General features: G+C 41.2%; 2 protein-coding genes across 2 annotated transcripts in view; both read left to right on the top strand.

Moving 5' to 3' along the window:
* Positions 1–9,079, top strand: part of LOC107720929 (protein crumbs homolog 2-like) — a 17,089-nt gene extending 8,010 nt beyond the window's left edge. The window contains exons 2-13 of the mRNA XM_016528761.1: positions 1,820–2,479; positions 2,805–3,000; positions 3,228–3,367; positions 3,451–3,621; positions 3,846–3,959; positions 4,034–5,008; positions 5,286–5,866; positions 5,961–6,126; positions 6,303–7,173; positions 7,474–7,590; positions 7,700–7,826; positions 7,957–9,079. Of these exons, the coding sequence (XP_016384247.1) occupies positions 1,820–2,479; positions 2,805–3,000; positions 3,228–3,367; positions 3,451–3,621; positions 3,846–3,959; positions 4,034–5,008; positions 5,286–5,866; positions 5,961–6,126; positions 6,303–7,173; positions 7,474–7,590; positions 7,700–7,826; positions 7,957–8,178 (4,340 nt within the window). The 3' untranslated portion in view covers positions 8,179–9,079. The remainder of the gene's footprint in view (positions 1–1,819; positions 2,480–2,804; positions 3,001–3,227; positions 3,368–3,450; positions 3,622–3,845; positions 3,960–4,033; positions 5,009–5,285; positions 5,867–5,960; positions 6,127–6,302; positions 7,174–7,473; positions 7,591–7,699; positions 7,827–7,956) is intronic.
* A 6,437-nt stretch (positions 9,080–15,516) lies between these two features.
* LOC107720884 (protein crumbs homolog 1-like) lies at positions 15,517–18,943 on the top strand. The gene is made up of 6 exons (XM_016528712.1): positions 15,517–15,732; positions 15,827–15,992; positions 16,167–17,037; positions 17,338–17,454; positions 17,564–17,690; positions 17,821–18,943. The coding sequence occupies exons 1-6, from the start codon at positions 15,517–15,519 to the stop codon at positions 18,040–18,042; spliced, it is 1,719 nt and encodes a 572-aa protein (XP_016384198.1). The 3' UTR covers positions 18,043–18,943.
* Positions 18,944–19,181: the final 238 nt, after the last annotated feature.

Raw genomic sequence — 19,181 nt, 5'->3', positions numbered from 1 at the left:
TTTAGGTTGCAGCTATAAATAAAAAACAAAAAATGAAAACACAAAAAAATATTAAATTGTAAAGTTCAGGAAATAAGACTATACCAGGGAACTGCAACAAACAGTTGTTTTTAAACAACTACCTAAACACATTAGCAGCTACGGATTACACCCATGCAACCAGTTAAAAAAATTGAATAATGAATATTTTTTTCAAGATAATCAAGATATTTTATTTTGATATTTTGTCTTTTGATAAAGTCTGCGACAAGGGTGAAATAATATAATCAATATTGATAGCATGGTGAAACGTTTCCAGTTTTAATGTGACCTTCATGTAACAAAAAAAGTTTAAGAATCAAGTTTTACCATTGTGGGGACATTTGGTTCCAACAATCATAGTAAAAGCTGACACACACACTTCTGAACTATATACTCCCCTTCAGTGCTTCACCTTATTTCCACAAAACACTGCTCCATTCCTGCTACACTGCCCTGCTAAACACTCAACGCTCAACATGCGCACACGGACAGATACACACACAGCACCTCATTCCTTCTGCCCATGCATTAATATCTTCCGCCTGAATGAATATTTGGGATGAAGGTCTGATCAAAGCGACATTGAGGGGGCCAGGGCAGCAAAGTGGTTTAGAGAAGGTGGGGGAGTGGAGTTTAGGGGGACGAGGGGCCCCACAAGGTTTAAGGATGGGTGGGCCACATTAATGGATCCAAGTTGGACGCACGGTGGGGGATGAGGGTCGAGGTCATGCAGATAACAGGAATTTGGAATGACTCAAAGAGCTCTCATGCGATTGGCCGATTTGTACGAGAAAATCCCCATGAATGCTCTATACCACACTCATAAGCACAAACAAAATATTTGACTTGCAATACTCACAAACAGATAAGATCACAACTTACAGGGAACCTCTCAAATTTGATCTTTTAGTTCAAGGTCTGAAGTACATTTTTAAAGACTTGTTAGGACTGAGAAATCTCACAAATAATCAACCTCACAGATGGGCTTGGTATTTGTAATGCTGACTTTGAAGAGATTCTCTCTCTTTATTCCTCAGGCTCAGTCAGTCTTACCCAGGATTAAGGTTTGGGATCAACAGCCTGTTATTAACTGATGTCAGTCTTACCTATGTCTCAGATGGCACATGTCTGTTTTCTATTTTGCTATCATAGTAATATATTACAACAGAATCTTTAAATTATTATAAAGAAAACGAGTAGTGCACAGAACTCACAATCACTATGTTAGAGTGATACAATGTGGTTGCTGGGTTGTTATACTTTGCAAAGTGGCTGCTAGACAGTTGCTTACTGGCCCAAACAAAGGAACCCGCCTCCAAGTTTCTATGACATTGTGGTCCCTAGATATGTTTTAGATTGTCTGTTTTATTGTAAAGGCAAATAGGCAACTATCATGTGTCTGTTTGCCTAAAAAATTAGTGGGACACTTCTCAACAAGCACACAAATGTGTAAGATGTTTAATACTTGGGTTTAGGGGCTTGTTCAGATCCCTAAGCCCAAGTATGATCAAAGATTAAACACTTGAGCAAGCACCGCAAATAATAAGATGAAAAAATGACAACTGGAATTCACATTGGGTTACCCCAGATGTACCCAATCCTGGTCCTTGAGATCAACTTTCCTGCAAAGTTTAAACCCAATCCCTGAATCAGCCGATTAAGATCTTCAGGAACACAGGCACAGGGTTGGAACTGAACTCTGCAAGTATGTAGATCTTGAAGAACAGGATTAGGCACCCTTGGGTTTCCCCATTGGAGAAATGCATCACTAAGAGTTACTTTATCTCTCTTTCTCCAGGTATATTCTGTTCCGGTTCATCTGACATGTGTGCATCTTCACCCTGTCAAAATGGGGCGACATGTGTGGATACAATGGACGACTATGTGTGTTTGTGTTCACGGGAAGGAGTGAGGTACACTGGGAGGGACTGTGATGAGCTGTACAATGCTTGTGTGTTTGCTGAATGCGAAGGGTGTGAGACTGAACTTGGCACGGAGCACTACACCTGTCCAGAGGACTTCAACGAGTGTGAAAGTGGACCATGTGTAGGTGCCCTCTCTGAGTGTGTAGATGAGCTCAATGGCTACAAATGTCTGTGCCCACCTGGTTTCGGAGGAGAGGACTGCAGTCAACGCATCACAGACTGTATTGATGAACCCTGCCTCAACAATGGCACTTGTAGACGGATAGTGGATGGATTTGAATGCACCTGTTCACAAGGTTTTCATGGTGAGACCTGTGAAGAGAATGTGGATGATTGTGATTCACATCCTTGTCAAAACGGTGCAATCTGTGTGGATGGCACCAACAAGTATCACTGCTTCTGTGTACCTGGATACCAAGGACACAACTGTGAGATTGACATAAACGAGTGTGCATCACGACCTTGTTGGAACAATGGAACTTGTATTAATGGAAAAGACCAGTACCTGTGTGAATGTCTGCTGGGATATACAGGTAATCTGTGTGGGTGTGTGAACTTGTAAGTTTCACCATCTTGTAACTGTATTATTAACAGTCTAAAGCATTTGTGCTCAATCCCACTCCTGACAGGCCAAGGTTCTGCAAAGTATAGCTCCAACATACTTACCACGAAGTTTCTAGTAATCCTAAAGACCTTGACTGGCTGGTTGAAATGTGTTTAATTAGGGTTGGAACCAAAGTCTGCAGGATTATGGCCCTCCAGAAGCAGGATTGGGCCCTCCTGGTCTACAAGGATATTCACACTGACAACAATTGGCAAATCATTGTTAGTCATGTATTGTGTTCTAAATCTCTGTAGGAGTAAACTGTGAGATGGAGATCGATGAATGCGAGTCAAATCCTTGCCAAAATGGAGCCACCTGTCATGACGTAGTGGGGCTGTACACCTGTGACTGTGTGCAGGGGTTTGAAGGTTCCGACTGTGAAATTAATGTCGATGAATGTGAGAGTGATCCATGTCAGAATGGAGGAATCTGCTACGACCTCATCGATAGGTAAGGGAACTAAGGAATTATGGGAATGCCCGAGCCATGCAGATGGCATATCCATCACTGCCCACTGTTTCATCACTTACTCACTTTGTTAAAAATATCTCTTCCTGTCTAAGTAGTTGGGCATTGGACAGAAAAAGCTGCAATGCAGACCTGATTTTATGTTGATCATTAAATGCATAAGACTGTACATGGACTGACTGTCTGATTTGGTGTGTGTTTGTATGCAGTTATATGTGTGAATGTGAAGGCACTGGGTTTATGGGAGACCAGTGTGAGGAGGATATTCCGGAGTGTGCATCACATCCTTGCCAACATGAAGCAACATGTCTAGAGGGCATCAACCACTACAATTGTACCTGTTGGCCAGGTAGCTCTCCTTTATCCAAAAATTGCACTCATATCTTTAATCTAACTTTGCGAAAATCATAAATGATGTTGATGTGTGTATAGGTTTTGAAGGGGATAACTGTGAGCTGGATATAGATGAATGTGCTGACACTCCCTGTGAGAATGATGGTGAATGTTTTGAGAAGTCAAAACCAGAACACTGGGAAACAGACTGGGAGTTCACCTACGCCACAGCTGCAGGTTACATTTGTCAGTGCCAACCAGGATACACAGGTACTGGCAACATAAAAACAGTATGGTAAAACAACAGATCATAAAACAAAACATCCAACAATACAACAGCTTTCATTTTAAAAACTTGTTCCAGAGTTGAGCCTAACTATGTTGTAGCCCAATATGTGATGGGTGGTCAAGGTTACTCAAATATTGATGCAATGTTTTACTTGAAAAGAGCATTGTCATGCTGTTTATTTGTTTTGTTTGTTTGTTCTCCCCAGGAGAGAACTGCTCAGTGAACATAAACGAGTGTGTATCTGAGCCATGTCACAATGGAGGAAGCTGTGAGGATCTGGTAAACGGATACAAATGTGTATGCCCGGAGGGGTTTGCAGGTTGGTGTTTGCATGTGGGAAAGAGTTTGCATGTGTTTTTGTTTGTATTGTTAACTTTGTTATGTCTTTCTCAGGTGTAGAGTGTGAGGTTAACATAGATGAGTGTGAGAGCGCTCCCTGCCTGAATGGAGGTGTATGTGAAGATGGAGTGGCTGAATATAAGTGCCATTGTGCAGAAGCTGATGAAGGTCTCTTGCCATGGGGAGGACCACAATGCATTGTGCAGCTGCTTGGTTGCATTGACCATCCATGTCAAAATGGCGCCACCTGCTTGCCATGGTTGAATGAAGAGCACGGACATACTTGTTTTTGTCCACCTGGATTTTATGATGACGTATGTTCAACACCAACCACATTCTCCTTCTCCTCACCAAAGTTCTTTCTTATTGAAGTTCCAGCACTCGAACGCAGAAAGAGAGACATAGAAGAACAGGAACAGCCCCTGGGGGTCCGCCTACGCTTCCGCACCACACTGCCTGATATGCTGCTGTTCTTTCGTGGCAATGCTGAGTTCTTCCTCTCTCTGGAGATTGTTGGGGGTGAGCTGCGTGCCAAGGCGATATCAAAGGAGGGAGGGTCGCTGGAGGCAAAATTACCAGGGCTTGTAAGTGATGGAGATTGGCATGAGGCAGTGGTGAACATTGATGGATGGGATCAGGATATCAGACTTGTACTGCAAGTTAAAGTTCCAGGCTGTGACAATCAAGCATGCAAAGTTGAACACAAGCTACCAGATGGTCAAGAAAGTTTCTTGCACAGTGACAGCCTCACAAAGTTATATGTAGGTGGAGTACCAGAGGAGTACATGGAGCTAACCTTAAGTGGTCATGGCTTTTTGGGTTGTATGGAGGACCTACAGGTGGATGGCCATACTGTTCTGCCGCATGATCTTGGAGATGAAGAGGTGACCGTAGAGTTGGGCTGTATAAAGACAGAATGGTGCGAGGTGGACCCAAATCCCTGCTCTCAACAAGGACACTGCATCGACCTCTGGACAGGCTACCGCTGTGACTGTTATAGACCTCACTATGGCCATGACTGCAGCCAAGGTATGCATACACATATGCTCATACACTCAAACACTTTTCTTGTGGTAATGTTTAGAGCTGGGGCATTAAACTCTGGTGCTGGAGGGCAATTTTTGTGCTAAGTTTAGCTCTAACCCTTCTCAAACACCTGAACAAACTAATCAAGATGAGGGTTGGACAAAACCTCTGGAGAACAGTGGCCTTCCAGGACTGGAGTTGTGGTGTAGGGGAACTTATATAATAATAAATAAAACATTGTCATACTTGACTTTTTTCTCAATTTCTCTTTCTTCCACAGATTTCTCCTTTTGGACATTCGGTCATGAGGACTCTACTAGCTATCTTGCATTTGTACTGCTGTCTGATATTGGCAGGAACTTTAGTGTGTCATTCTTCCTACGATCTCTTAAATCAAGTGGATTATTATTTCAGCTATGTAGGGCAGGTCATCAGCGGACAGAGGAGGATGATCCTTATTTTACCATGTACCTGGAAATGGGACGAGTACAGGTGACCTCTGTGGTGGGGTCACCCATCCTATCATCACCAGTGTTTGTCTGTAATGGAGAGAAACAACTGCTTCAGATAGACATACAGGAAGGTCAGGTGTTCTTTAGCCATGGTGGATTGCGCTACGGGCTTGGCTCTCTGCCTGACTTGGAAGTCCTGGAGGGAGACCTGGTGTATGTTGGTGGGTTTCCAAATGAAGAGGGTGCAGCTGATTGGGGGGGTCATTTTAAGGGCTGCCTGCAGGACCTGAGACTAGACGATGTGCATCCGGATGTGGAAGTCTGGAATAGTACCCTCAGTGAGACTCTATTTATCTCCAGTGATGCAAAAAACGTGCTTCCTGGATGCATAAGTGATGACATATGCAAGGTATGTGGACACAAATGTTGCTTTTATCCCATTAGATCCATTTAAATTGATCATTACAGCTGGAAAAAGCTGATGCTGTGTTTCTGGTTTGCAGGTGGAGCCTTGCTTAAATGGTGGAGAGTGCACAGTCACATGGAATGACTTTACTTGTTTCTGTCCATGGAATTTCACTGGAAAGACATGTGAAACTCGGGTTTGGTGTGTCAGCGACCCGTGCGTAAATGGTGGACGCTGCGTGGATCTGTTGGATGGTTTTGAGTGTATGCTTGTATTAAACATCCAATTGATATTTAACAGTTTCCTAAAGGTCCTATTAGCAAAATAATTAATTCAGAAATATAATGTGTAAAGGTCGATAATCATGTAGTAAAAATAAATGTGTGTAAAAAAAAAAAACAGTAAATGGATATTATAAGAAATTTTTTTGTTTTTACAGGCATTGCTAATGCGACTTTTGACAACACACCCTTACACTACAGTGCTAAGGGATCTCTAGTTTACCCGGTGACCAATGTGACCATGGATCTCCGTACAAGGCAGGAAAATGCCATATTACTTCGTGCATGGAGAGGGGCGGAGCTTCTACTGATTGGTCTTGTGGATTCAGCCATTCATGTGGAGCTCCAAACTGAGAACAGCGTGGAACCAGTGATATTCTCTGGACAGAGACAGATTGCAGATGGAAACTGGCATCACCTGCTGGTTGCCATGGCCAGTCCAGAACGTGATGCATCGCAGTGGTTCATTTTGGTGGATGACATCATCGACGGTAGCAGTGCACCGGAACTTGCTGGTAGTTTAAGTTTTCTTAAAGATTTGTTAAGTGAAGTTGCACTGGCAGAGACGTACACAGGATGTCTAGGCGCTGTCAGAGTGGGTGAGGTTTACCTTCCATTTGTAGACAATGCCAAATCACCCCAAACATCGCGGTTTTGGCGACGACATGATGAGCATGTGCGCATAGGCTGCTTTGGTGCTCCAGTGTGCCGCTCTCATCCCTGCAGACGAGGTGGTACGTGTGTGGATCTCTTCAATACATTTGGCTGCCAGTGCCCATCAGGCTGGGAAGGGATCACCTGCGAGAAAGAAACAGACGAGTGTGTCTCAGGACCCTGTCTTCATGGCAAATGCAAAGACAAGTTTAATGGGTTTGACTGCTTGTGTCACCCAGGATATGCTGGACCTACATGTTCAGAAAACATAGACGACTGCAAAGGATCGAAGTGTAAGAATGGGGGAACCTGTGTGGATGGAGTTAATGACTTCACCTGTATCTGTCCACCTAAGTACAGCGGAACACGTTGTCAGTGAGTTCCTACAGATCACACACACTGATGCCTGGACTTGACTCAGTGGTAACTTACAATACATATGCCTTTCAACAGAGAACAGGGGTAATAATGTGGCCTTCAGAAAGACAACTGCAAACCTGGTTGCAATTGTAAATGCCAGTTGAAAAAAATATCAGATAATTGACTATTAATGTTTTCAAATCTCCCACTTTCTTTCACATAACTGTTATTTCTTGTTACCGGAGTTTGAATGAACCAGTGAGACTGAAGTTTTGGGGGTTTATCCATTTGTTTGTTTGTGTTCTTGTGCATCAGGTATAACTACCCTCCTCTAAAGTGTGAACTGGATGTTGAATGTGAAAATGATGGCGTTTGTTATGACACTCAATGGGGGGCAAACTGCACCTGCCCTCCAGGATTCACAGGAGACAGGTAGAATTAACTCTTACATCACTGTCCATTAGAAATAAATTGAATATACAAATATATTAATATAGATGACTAAGTGCATATGTATTTGTGTACATATTTATTTCCACAGATGTGAGAAAGAAATTGATGAGTGTGCATCTAGCCCATGTCTAAACGGTGGATCATGTCTGGATCGGCTGAACAGTTTTCAGTGTTTGTGTCCAGCAGGATTCAGTGGCCAATTCTGTGAAACAAATGTAAGTAAACACTGAGTAAAATAATAAGCATGCAGTTTAGGAGCGGAAATGAGAATGCAAACTAGTACAGTAGTGCTGAGTGTTTTTTTTTTTACCTGCCAACAGTAACAATTTGAATCGCTCTCTGCAGAAACAAGCTCAGCAAGAACATATACCATGGTTGGCAATAGCGGTTCCATTGGCATGTGGCTGTATCCTATTGGTGGCCATTGGACTCATTTTTATGTTGATGACAGCACGCAGGAAGCGGCAATCTGAAGGAACTTATTCCCCAAGCCATCAGGAGATTGCTGGTGCACGCCTGGAGATGGATAGCATGCTGAAAGTACCACCTGAAGAGCGACTAATTTGAACACACAAACAGATGTAGATAAAGGGGCTCTAATATTATCTGTGTGACTCTGGAACTACACTGGAACTTTCCAAGACCTTGTGGTATTACGGAGCCACAGTGAGAAGCAAGTGCTACATCAAACAAGCAACCTGAAGATGTATGGTAATACGAGTGAAATAGGAAAAACAGGAAGGCATTAATTATGGTTGATCTTTTGTGGAGACCTAAAACTTTGGAACTTAACCGGCAACTCTCTCAAGTGTAGTTGAACTTGAACTTGGTGATTATTTACCTCATGGCATTGTATGCCGGAAAGGCTTTGACAAATACTTCAAAGAGACGGAAATAAGAGTTCACATGCATCCCACAGCATGTAAAATCTTTAACCAATCCCTCTCAAAGATCAGCACTATAATGCTAATGAAGGAGTGAGCAACATTTTAAAAAAAGAAAAAAAAAAATCACAGCATTTGAATGTACAAGGTATGTCTGTAGCAAGACTGTTAACTAGCTACTATTCCTGCTGTAGGCTACTACACTGGATATGATAATCAACACTGAGGAATGTGGCTTCATATTCATGCCGATGTGAACAATTAGCCATATATTAGCATTTTCAAGAGTGGAAAACAACTGAAACTAGGTACCCTTTTAAAGTAATGCATTTTCTTAAAATAAAAACTGGGCGTTGCTGCTTTGCGTACTTCATTGCATTGTTGCCTTCACATTGTGTCAGAATTACCCTAATTATGAGTTCCCGAATACTAAAAGCTTTTACGTCTTTGCTGAACGCACAATCACAAGTTTGTAAGAAATAACAAAAAAAACTTTTTTCATTTTGAACAGAAAAAAAGCTCTGGCTTTATTTGACTGTTGTTACATCATGTATAAACAACCAAAAATGCTACAAGTAATGCTAGTTATGTAGCAATCTCAGCACATCTTTGTCTGAATGCTATTTTATTTTAGCCAGTAATCTGCACTTCCAGTATTTAATATGTGACCCTGGACCACAAAACCAGTCAGATTTATACATCATCTGAACGCTGAATAAATAAGCTTTCCATTGATGTATGGTTTGTTAGGATATGACAATATTCGGCTGAGATACAACTATTTGAAAATCTGGAATCTGGGGGTGCATAAAAATCTAAATATTGAGAAAATCGCCTTTAAAGTTGTCCAAATGAAGTTCTTAATGCATATTACTAATCAAAAATTAAGTTTTGATATATTTACCGTAGGAAATTTACAAAATATCTTCATGGAACATGATCTTTACTTAATATTCTAATGATTTTTGGCATAAAAGAAAAATCGATAATTTTGACCCGTACAATGTTTTTTTTTTTGGCTATTGCTAAAAATATCCCCAAGCGACTTCAGACCGATTTTGTGGTCCAGGGTCACATATAGAGACAGCAAGAAGTGTTTTAATGTAGTGATTACATTTTTTGCTAGACAGCAAAGCTGCACAGATAATTAACTGTTATGGGTGGAGTCACAAGACAACCTGAGCAAAATTGGTATTAGCAAAAAAGGAATTATGGTAATTCCAACAAAATGTGAACGCAACTTATTTTTATTGTTTGAGACCATTATTGGAAAAACTGTGAACATGTTACTGTTTGACAATCACTGTACTTGACATTTTTTAGGAATGTGTTACTACTACTAAAGATAAATAAACACCACCACCACTGTTTATACACACTTACCTCTGCGTACACATGCAAATACGATTGCATGAGCGGTGAAATAATATTCAGCCTGTGTGTGAAGATGAAATAAGAGATGAGAGATAAACATAAGAACAAATCCTTGCTGATGTCTAAATACTGTAAAAACATTGTGAGTGTATATGTTGTAAATTGTGGCTATAATATTTTTTCTTTTTTTGTCACATATCAGTCAGGCTTTCTTCAAATGAATGCATAGGATTTACTAAAACTAAACAGTACAGTGTAAACTACAACATTTTAGGAATATATTTTTGAATGTGTAAATGTGCAAAAAAATTTATAATAAAAGTGTTTGTGTTTGCATGTTTAAAAGGAGTTACAGCTAAAATAATTAGGAAAAGTCATGTGCATTTTAACATGTTAAACTGATAGTCCTAAAAAAATAACACAATATGCGCAAGAATACTGGGAAAGAGAACGGTTAAAAATAAATGAATAAATGTGAGCAAAACAAATCTCAAACTCACCACTTTCACATGAATATACTGTGTGCTTTTTAATTATGGCAAACACAAATAATAACATCCAAATAATAATAATTAAAAATTTAAAAAGTGCAAGATGATAATAACAGGATATGAGTTCACATTAGGATACATTCCAAGAGAAAATTTTATTTTACACATCAGAAACACATCTTGATAGTTTCCACCTTGCACTCTCCTACCATTCAAGCGGAGAAACCTCAAAGGATCCTGTCAAAATAGGTCCTACAATGTTTGTTAAATCCATGCCAGCCATATTTTCAAAACCTCTTTTACCCAGACATAGTAGATTATAATTTGACACTTTTCCGCTGGAATACAGAATACAATCATTCAGTGACGGGCCTCAATGACTGCTGTGCAGTGATGTCATCTACAATACTTCACCCAGAACAACTTTTAACACTAAACATGTTTGGATGTCTTGCCAGTTAAGTCACTGTATGGGGAAAAAATATGACAGCTTCAGCTCATCTGACGATTTCCTAAAAAGAAAAAAAAATACTGTATCTGCTGCAGTTAAATGTGTAGGTACTTTTAACAGAATACTTAGCAAATGTATTTTTGTCAATTAAAAAATGCCTCGTTTTGCGTCAACCAATTAATTTTTTCTGAATATTTAAAAATATTTTCTGTTTTAAAGTAGCACTTTAATATGCACACACACACACATCTTGCTGTAATTCATTTTAAGTTTTGTGTTTGTCAAACATTATTAAAGTCTCCCTAGTAGAAGCTCACTGCAAGCCAGTGCAATGCCGCTCAGTGTATTCTGTGATGGTGTATTGGCTTCCATTGCCACTGAAATTTTGTTTTAAACATTCAGTATAGATTACTGACCAAGGACAGTGTTTCACCAATCACATTTCAACCTAACAGCTGATGTGAAATGTAAAAATCATATTTTTAACATTAAGACAATATTTGAACCAAAACACCGGAACAACCCATGCAGTACGACTAGGAATACACAACAAACCTCTCACCACAAACAGCTCTGAATTTACACACACAACATGCACACACACACACTCTCATTTAAGGCCAAATTTGAAAGGTGATATAAACGGATAAACTAACAGAAAATGTGATCTTCTAACAGCTCTACAGGGTGGATAGAGATGTTCAAGAACACTTTAATAACACAAATATCATTATTTCATATCTTTAAATACATCAATAAAACCAGAGAAGAGACACCAGTTCACTCCCTGATGTTCCCTGACATGGACAAAAACACGTTTCTTTTAGATTTGAGCGTTTGGTTGTACACAATTCTTTTCCATGTCAAGATTTGCACAAACAGTGTTCTCCTACTTGCAAGTCTCAGACAAAAATATAGCAAAACATGGCATGAAACAAAGATCCTCCAACACAGATTGTGTATAGTGCTGAACTAAACCCAGAAAACAGGCACAGTCTATGACAAGAAAACCAGTTGTTAGACTTAGGATTCATTTGAACACACTTTATAGCAGTATGTATATTTAAAAAGCGCAAAAAGGCTCTATTAGAATAAATACCCATAATGCAGAGCGCACGGCAGTAGCAGATTAAATGGAAAGGGAAGTGCTAAAAAGAAGGGTGGTGACTGGTTGCTTTATGAAAGCTATAAGTCTATCATGTGATGCTCAGAATAAAATGAGAGCACTTTAACATCAAATCAAAGCAAATGGACAATTAGCATCTAAACTAAACTATTTAGAAACTGAACAGAACCCTGTCCCAGAAGACCCATTTTATTACTTTTGGACTGACACAAAGGCAAGCGAAACCAGAGGTAAAGCCGGTACCAGTGAAGCCATTCACCACATATTTAATGAAAAAATACACTCTTGATCTGTTTACCTAATGTAAATGACACTTTTTTTTTTTGGTCAAGAGATAATGCATCAAATGCATACTGCATTTTTGTCCTTTAAAATATCTGATTTTAGAGCTCTAGGGGGCAGTGTTGTGTTTTACAGGGCTGTTTACGCTGACCCATTCTGAGTGCTAACATACTGATGCACTTTATCACACACTATGCTCTATGCAGCGAGTAGTATATAGCTTCAACTAGGACACAATATGTAGTGCAGTATGCATTATAGTATGCCATATGTAATGTAGTGCAAATTTGAAGTACACGGCAGGTACAGCAGTCACAACGTTATATGCAATGTGCATTTTAACGTCCAGAATGTAGTATGCCCTTGTGTCATGTAGCAAGAAGTGTGGGATGTGTAGTATGCTATCTACTAGAGATACGCAATATTTGTATTCAAGTGCATTATAAATGGCAATTTAACAATCGTTTTTTCAAGAAAGTGGACACTAGGGTATGTCGGTTTGAATTAATGTGTAGGATTAAAAAACACAAGATTCTTATTAAAACGGCACTGACCGTTTATGCAGTTACTGCCATAAAAGCAACAATGCCAGTCTAATTGCTAATGTAGGACTTGGGTCACTTATTGTGTGGTATCTTTAGTACTGTAGTCTGATCCATATGGAAACTAGACTGCTAGCTACAGAAAATACAGTGTTATCCTGCTAATATGGTTTTTCAGTGTTAAACTTGCTGCTATTGGAACAACACTGTTCATCCGGATGCTATGGGAAACACATCATTAGCATCTGTGTGCATAAGGCTAAGTGTGTGAGCTAGGTGCGAAAAAAAGCACGACACACTCTGGGGGGAAAATGTCCAACAGTGCTTTCAGGCCACAAGGGGGCGCAGTCTTAAATACCTACTGGCTCTAAATTTTCGGTCCCTCACTGGTTGGTAGCAGCAGTAGAGGAAAGATGTGGGCAGAGCTAGTCAAAAGTTTCCCACCTTCTTCGCAAATCCTCTACCTTCTTTTTGGGGGGTGTGGCCATTACTGTTGGTGTGGTTGCCATAGAAAGAAGGTCACTGAATGGGTCAAGGGGTTCGTCTGTAGAAACTTGCGCAGGCTGGGCCAGAGTAGCCGGAGCAGGTGAGTCTAAGAGGGTTGAAAGAGAGCCGCTACTGCTGGAGGATGGTGGAACACGTCCAATTGGCCACGCCCCTCCGGTTGGGGTCACACCCACAGCAGATGTCTGACTGAATACTGAGAATGGGTGGGCAGAGGTGGAGAAGTAGTTGGCACCTGGGGGAGGCATGTATGCTGGGGCAAAAGGGTTACCTGGGATAACAGGACTATAATGCCTTTGTGGCTGGTACTGGGGTGGTTGGGTAAAGGGGTTCAGTGATACTGGAGGGGGGAAGGCAGGCAAGTTTGGGGGGTTGGGTCGAGGAGGTATAGGGGGTTTAGAGAGGGATGGGGTGGCCTCATTCTTCGTTGCTCCGCACAGAGGGTCCAACAAGCTGAGCAAGTCCTGTCCCTCGTTTGGCTCACTGGGCTTCAACAAGTCCGCCTGAGTTTGTGATTGGGAGTGAGGAGACATGTTCAGTGCTTGCCGAAACTCCTGCCCTCCAGCAGACACTCCTCCCTCCTTTTCGCTAGCCTGCTTAACCCCACGCAGCAGGGTCACAGCCGGTGCTAGAACGGCACCCGGTTCGGGTGTTTTTCGACCTTGGGGACGAGGGACTGTGATACAAGCCCCTTCGGTCTTCTCTGCACTGGGATTTGAACTCTCTCTGCTGGCTGGCCGTGCCTCAGGGGGTTCCAAGGGTGGCACGGAGAGAGGTCTCTCCCAGGAAGGTGACTCTTGGCCAAGCAACGTGGACGGGACATCTCTTTGGCTCCAGAGCTTGTTGTACGGATTGGTGGTTTTAAGACCAGGGAGTGTGCGTGTGCGCTCACCAGAAGTAAGATCTATCCGCTGGAGAACAAACAATTAAAACAAGTTTTAGAGGTATAGAGGCCATGCACAGCAATAAATCCGGTTGCTTTGGAGTGCTTAAACCCATTCTGTTCACCTAGAGTTTGGGTGATTGCGGGAGTGACAACCGCAATCAATTCCTAAAAGTGAGATAACAAAACATTACTATGGATCTCATCATAGACCATTGTGAGTTTGGCAGTGTCTCTTGTATTTCCTACAAGTGGAACAATAATTTAGGGCAGAGTTTCTCAAACTTGATCCTGGAGACACACCAACAGTACCGATTTGGGATGTCTCCCTTATCTGACCCCTTCATTCCAGGTCTTGAAGTCTCCTAAGGAGCAGATGAGTTAAACCAGGTGTTTGAATACAAAGAGTTAAAAAATGTGTTCTTCTGGTGTGCCTCCAGGAACAAAGTTGGGAAACACTGATTTACGGGATTCTCTTGTGCATTAAATTGTGGCTGTCACTCCCAAAACTTTGCAGCACAATCTAACCTGATAGTTGAAGTTGGCATGCTGTGGGTCTGCTCGAAGCTCCTCCAAACTTCTGGCGGAACTGAGTGTAGAGTGTGTGCTGTGAGAGGATTTTGTGGTATTTGTGGTTTCGGTACATTCTGGCTCCCCCTGCTGACTACGGAAAGCATCCTGCAACAGGCTCAGGTCAGAGAACTTGTCTAGGACAGGGCTGGACGGAGCAGTGTTACCTTGGAAGCACTCCCCAACCTCCTCACCTTCTTCCACAAGCTCCGCCTCTTTCAGAGACCTGTATGGCTGGGGCCTAAGTCACATATGCAAACAAAAACACATAGGCACACAACATCCACGCCACAAAAACACACAAACAAGCACACACACAACACATGCACAAACAAGTACAAGACACATTATATTTTCATGTTAGATGAAGAGTTGTTGAAATGGGCAGATCTGATCAACAAAACAATCAAAATCACTTTACATTAATAAGCTGTTGCATGCCTCAGGCAAAGACATCACATTTATTAAATCTAGCCATGCAATAAAACTGATTTAAGACAGCATTAAAGACAAATCTAACAAGCCACAGCGTAACTAAATATTATGGTGAACAGTAGCCCCAAAAATATTCAGACTTAAGACACTTGAAAATGAGGTTATCATTGCATTAAATAACAAATTGCTCTTTGGGCCTGATTCAGGACCAAATACTTTGCCGTATTCTGGATTATTTGCAGAACTTCAATAGTACGTACATGAGAAATCTAGAGATGACAAGAGTTTGGGCAAGGAGCTATATGACATACTCAGATACGAAAGATTTGTTAGTTTTAATTACTTTGTTATTGGAGGCCAAACATGCTGGAGGGAGACCTGGTGTATGTTGGTGGGGTTCCAGGTGAAGAGGGTTCAGCTGATTGGGGGGGTCATTTTAAGGGCTGCCTGCAGGACCTGAGACTAGACGATGTGCATCCGGATGTGGAAGTCTGGAATAGTACCCTCAGTGAGACTCTATTTATCTCCAGTGATGCAAAAAACGTGCTTCCTGGATGCATAAGTGATGACATATGCAAGGTATGTGGACACAAATGTTGCTTTTATCCCATTAGATCCATTTAAATTGATCATTACAGCTGGAAAAAGCTGATGCTGTGTTTCTGGTTTGCAGGTGGAGCCTTGCTTAAATGGTGGAGAGTGCACAGTCACATGGAATGACTTTACTTGTTTCTGTCCATGGAATTTCACTGGAAAGACATGTGAAACTCGGGTTTGGTGTGTCAGCGACCCGTGCGTAAATGGTGGACGCTGCGTGGATCTGTTGGATGGTTTTGAGTGTATGCTTGTATTAAACATCCAATTGATATTTAACAGTTTCCTAAAGGTCCTATTAGCAAAATAATTAATTCAGAAATATAATGTGTAAAGGTCGATAATCATGTAGTAAAAATAAATGTGTGTAAAAAAAAAACAGTAAATGGATATTATAAGAAATTTTTTTGTTTTTACAGGCATTGCTAATGCGACTTTTGACAACACACCCTTACACTACAGTGCTAAGGGATCTCTAGTTTACCCGGTGACCAATGTGACCATGGATCTCCGTACAAGGCAGGAAAATGCCATATTACTTCGTGCATGGAGAGGGGCGGAGCTTCTACTGATTGGTCTTGTGGATTCAGCCATTCATGTGGAGCTCCAAACTGAGAACAGCGTGGAACCAGTGATATTCTCTGGACAGAGACAGATTGCAGATGGAAACTGGCATCACCTGCTGGTTGCCATGGCCAGTCCAGAACGTGATGCATCGCAGTGGTTCATTTTGGTGGATGACATCATCGACGGTAGCAGTGCACCGGAACTTGCTGGTAGTTTAAGTTTTCTTAAAGATTTGTTAAGTGAAGTTGCACTGGCAGAGACGTACACAGGATGTCTAGGCGCTGTCAGAGTGGGTGAGGTTTACCTTCCATTTGTAGACAATGCCAAATCACCCCAAACATCGCGGTTTTGGCGACGACATGATGAGCATGTGCGCATAGGCTGCTTTGGTGCTCCAGTGTGCCGCTCTCATCCCTGCAGACGAGGTGGTACGTGTGTGGATCTCTTCAATACATTTGGCTGCCAGTGCCCATCAGGCTGGGAAGGGATCACCTGCGAGAAAGAAACAGACGAGTGTGTCTCAGGACCCTGTCTTCATGGCAAATGCAAAGACAAGTTTAATGGGTTTGACTGCTTGTGTCACCCAGGATATGCTGGACCTACATGTTCAGAAAACATAGACGACTGCAAAGGATCGAAGTGTAAGAATGGGGGAACCTGTGTGGATGGAGTTAATGACTTCACCTGTATCTGTCCACCTAAGTACAGCGGAACACGTTGTCAGTGAGTTCCTACAGATCACACACACTGATGCCTGGACTTGACTCAGTGGTAACTTACAATACATATGCCTTTCAACAGAGAACAGGGGTAATAATGTGGCCTTCAGAAAGACAACTGCAAACCTGGTTGCAATTGTAAATGCCAGTTGAAAAAAATATCAGATAATTGACTATTAATGTTTTCAAATCTCCCACTTTCTTTCACATAACTGTTATTTCTTGTTACCGGAGTTTGAATGAACCAGTGAGACTGAAGTTTTGGGGGTTTATCCATTTGTTTGTTTGTGTTCTTGTGCATCAGGTATAACTACCCTCCTCTAAAGTGTGAACTGGATGTTGAATGTGAAAATGATGGCGTTTGTTATGACACTCAATGGGGGGCAAACTGCACCTGCCCTCCAGGATTCACAGGAGACAGGTGGAATTAACACTTACATCACTGTCCATTAGAAATAAATTGAATATACAAATATATTAATATAGATGACTAAGTGCATATGTATTTGTGTACATATTTATTTCCACAGATGTGAGAAAGAAATTGATGAGTGTGCATCTAGCCCATGTCTAAACGGTGGATCGTGTCTGGATCTGCTGAACCGGTTTCAGTGTTTGTGTCCAGCAGGATTCAGTGGCCAATTCTGTGAAACAAATGTAAGTAAACACTGAGTAAAATAATAAGCATGCAGTTTAGGAGCGGAAATGAGAATGCAAACTAGTACAGTAGTGCTGAGTGTTTTTTTTTTTACCTGCCAACAGTAACAATTTGAATCGCTCTCTGCAGAAACAAGCTCAGCAAGAACATATACCATGGTTGGCAATAGCGGTTCCATTGGCATGTGGCTGTATCCTATTGGTGGCCATTGGACTCATTTTTATGTTGATGACAGCACGCAGGAAGCGGCAATCTGAAGGAACTTATTCCCCAAGCCATCAGGAGATTGCTGGTGCACGCCTGGAGATGGATAGCATGCTGAAAGTACCACCTGAAGAGCGACTAATTTGAACACACAAACAGATGTAGATAAAGGGGCTCTAATATTATCTGTGTGACTCTGGAACTACACTGGAACTTTCCAAGACCTTGTGGTATTACGGAGCCACAGTGAGAAGCAAGTGCTACATCAAACAAGCAACCTGAAGATGTATGGTAATACGAGTGAAATAGGAAAAACAGGAAGGCATTAATTATGGTTGATCTTTTGTGGAGACCTAAAACTTTGGAACTTAACCGGCAACTCTCTCAAGTGTAGTTGAACTTGAACTTGGTGATTATTTACCTCATGGCATTGTATGCCGGAAAGGCTTTGACAAATACTTCAAAGAGACGGAAATAAGAGTTCACATGCATCCCACAGCATGTAAAATCTTTAACCAATCCCTCTCAAAGATCAGCACTATAATGCTAATGAAGGAGTGAGCAACATTTTAAAAAAAGAAAAAAAAAAATCACAGCATTTGAATGTACAAGGTATGTCTGTAGCAAGACTGTTAACTAGCTACTATTCCTGCTGTAGGCTACTACACTGGATATGATAATCAACACTGAGGAATGTGGCTTCATATTCATGCCGATGTGAACAATTAGCCATATATTAGCATTTTCAAGAGTGGAAAACAACTGAAACTAGGTACCCTTTTAAAGTAATGCATTTTCTTAAAATAAAAACTGGGCGTTGCTGCTTTGCGTACTTCATTGCATTGTTGCCTTCACATTGTGTCAGAATTACCCTAATTATGAGTTCCCGAATACTAAAAGCTTTTACGTCTTTGCTGAACGCACAATCACAAGTTTGTAAGAAATAACAAAAAAAACTTTTTTCATTTTGAACAGAAAAAAAGCTCTGGCTTTATTTGACTGTTGTTACATCATGTATAAACAACCAAAAATGCTACAAGTAATGCTAGTTATGTAGCAATCTCAGCACATCTTTGTCTGAATGCTATTTTATTTTAGCCAGTAATCTGCACTTCCAGTATTTAATATGTGACCCTGGACCACAAAACCAGTCAGATTTATACATCATCTGAACGCTGAATAAATAAGCTTTCCATTGATGTATGGTTTGTTAGGATATGACAATATTCGGCTGAGATACAACTATTTGAAAATCTGGAATCTGGGGGTGCATAAAAATCTAAATA

Source organism: Sinocyclocheilus rhinocerous, unplaced genomic scaffold (assembly GCF_001515625.1).
Source record: "Sinocyclocheilus rhinocerous isolate Xijiao unplaced genomic scaffold, SAMN03320098_v1.1 scaffold751, whole genome shotgun sequence".
NCBI classification, from domain to species: domain Eukaryota; kingdom Metazoa; phylum Chordata; class Actinopteri; order Cypriniformes; family Cyprinidae; genus Sinocyclocheilus; species Sinocyclocheilus rhinocerous.
This window is presented reverse-complemented; position numbering and strand designations above follow the sequence as displayed.

Excerpts from the sequence above, each read along its gene's own strand:
- LOC107720884 (XM_016528712.1), top strand. The coding sequence starts at position 15,517 with ATGCTGGAGGGAGACCTGGTGTATGTTGGTGGGGTTCCAGGTGAAGAG. Across the intron at positions 17,038-17,337 it reads TACAGCGGAACACGTTGTCA|GTATAACTACCCTCCTCTAA; the intron begins GTGAGTTCCTAC and ends CTTGTGCATCAG. Across the intron at positions 17,455-17,563 it reads CCAGGATTCACAGGAGACAG|ATGTGAGAAAGAAATTGATG; the intron begins GTGGAATTAACA and ends TTATTTCCACAG.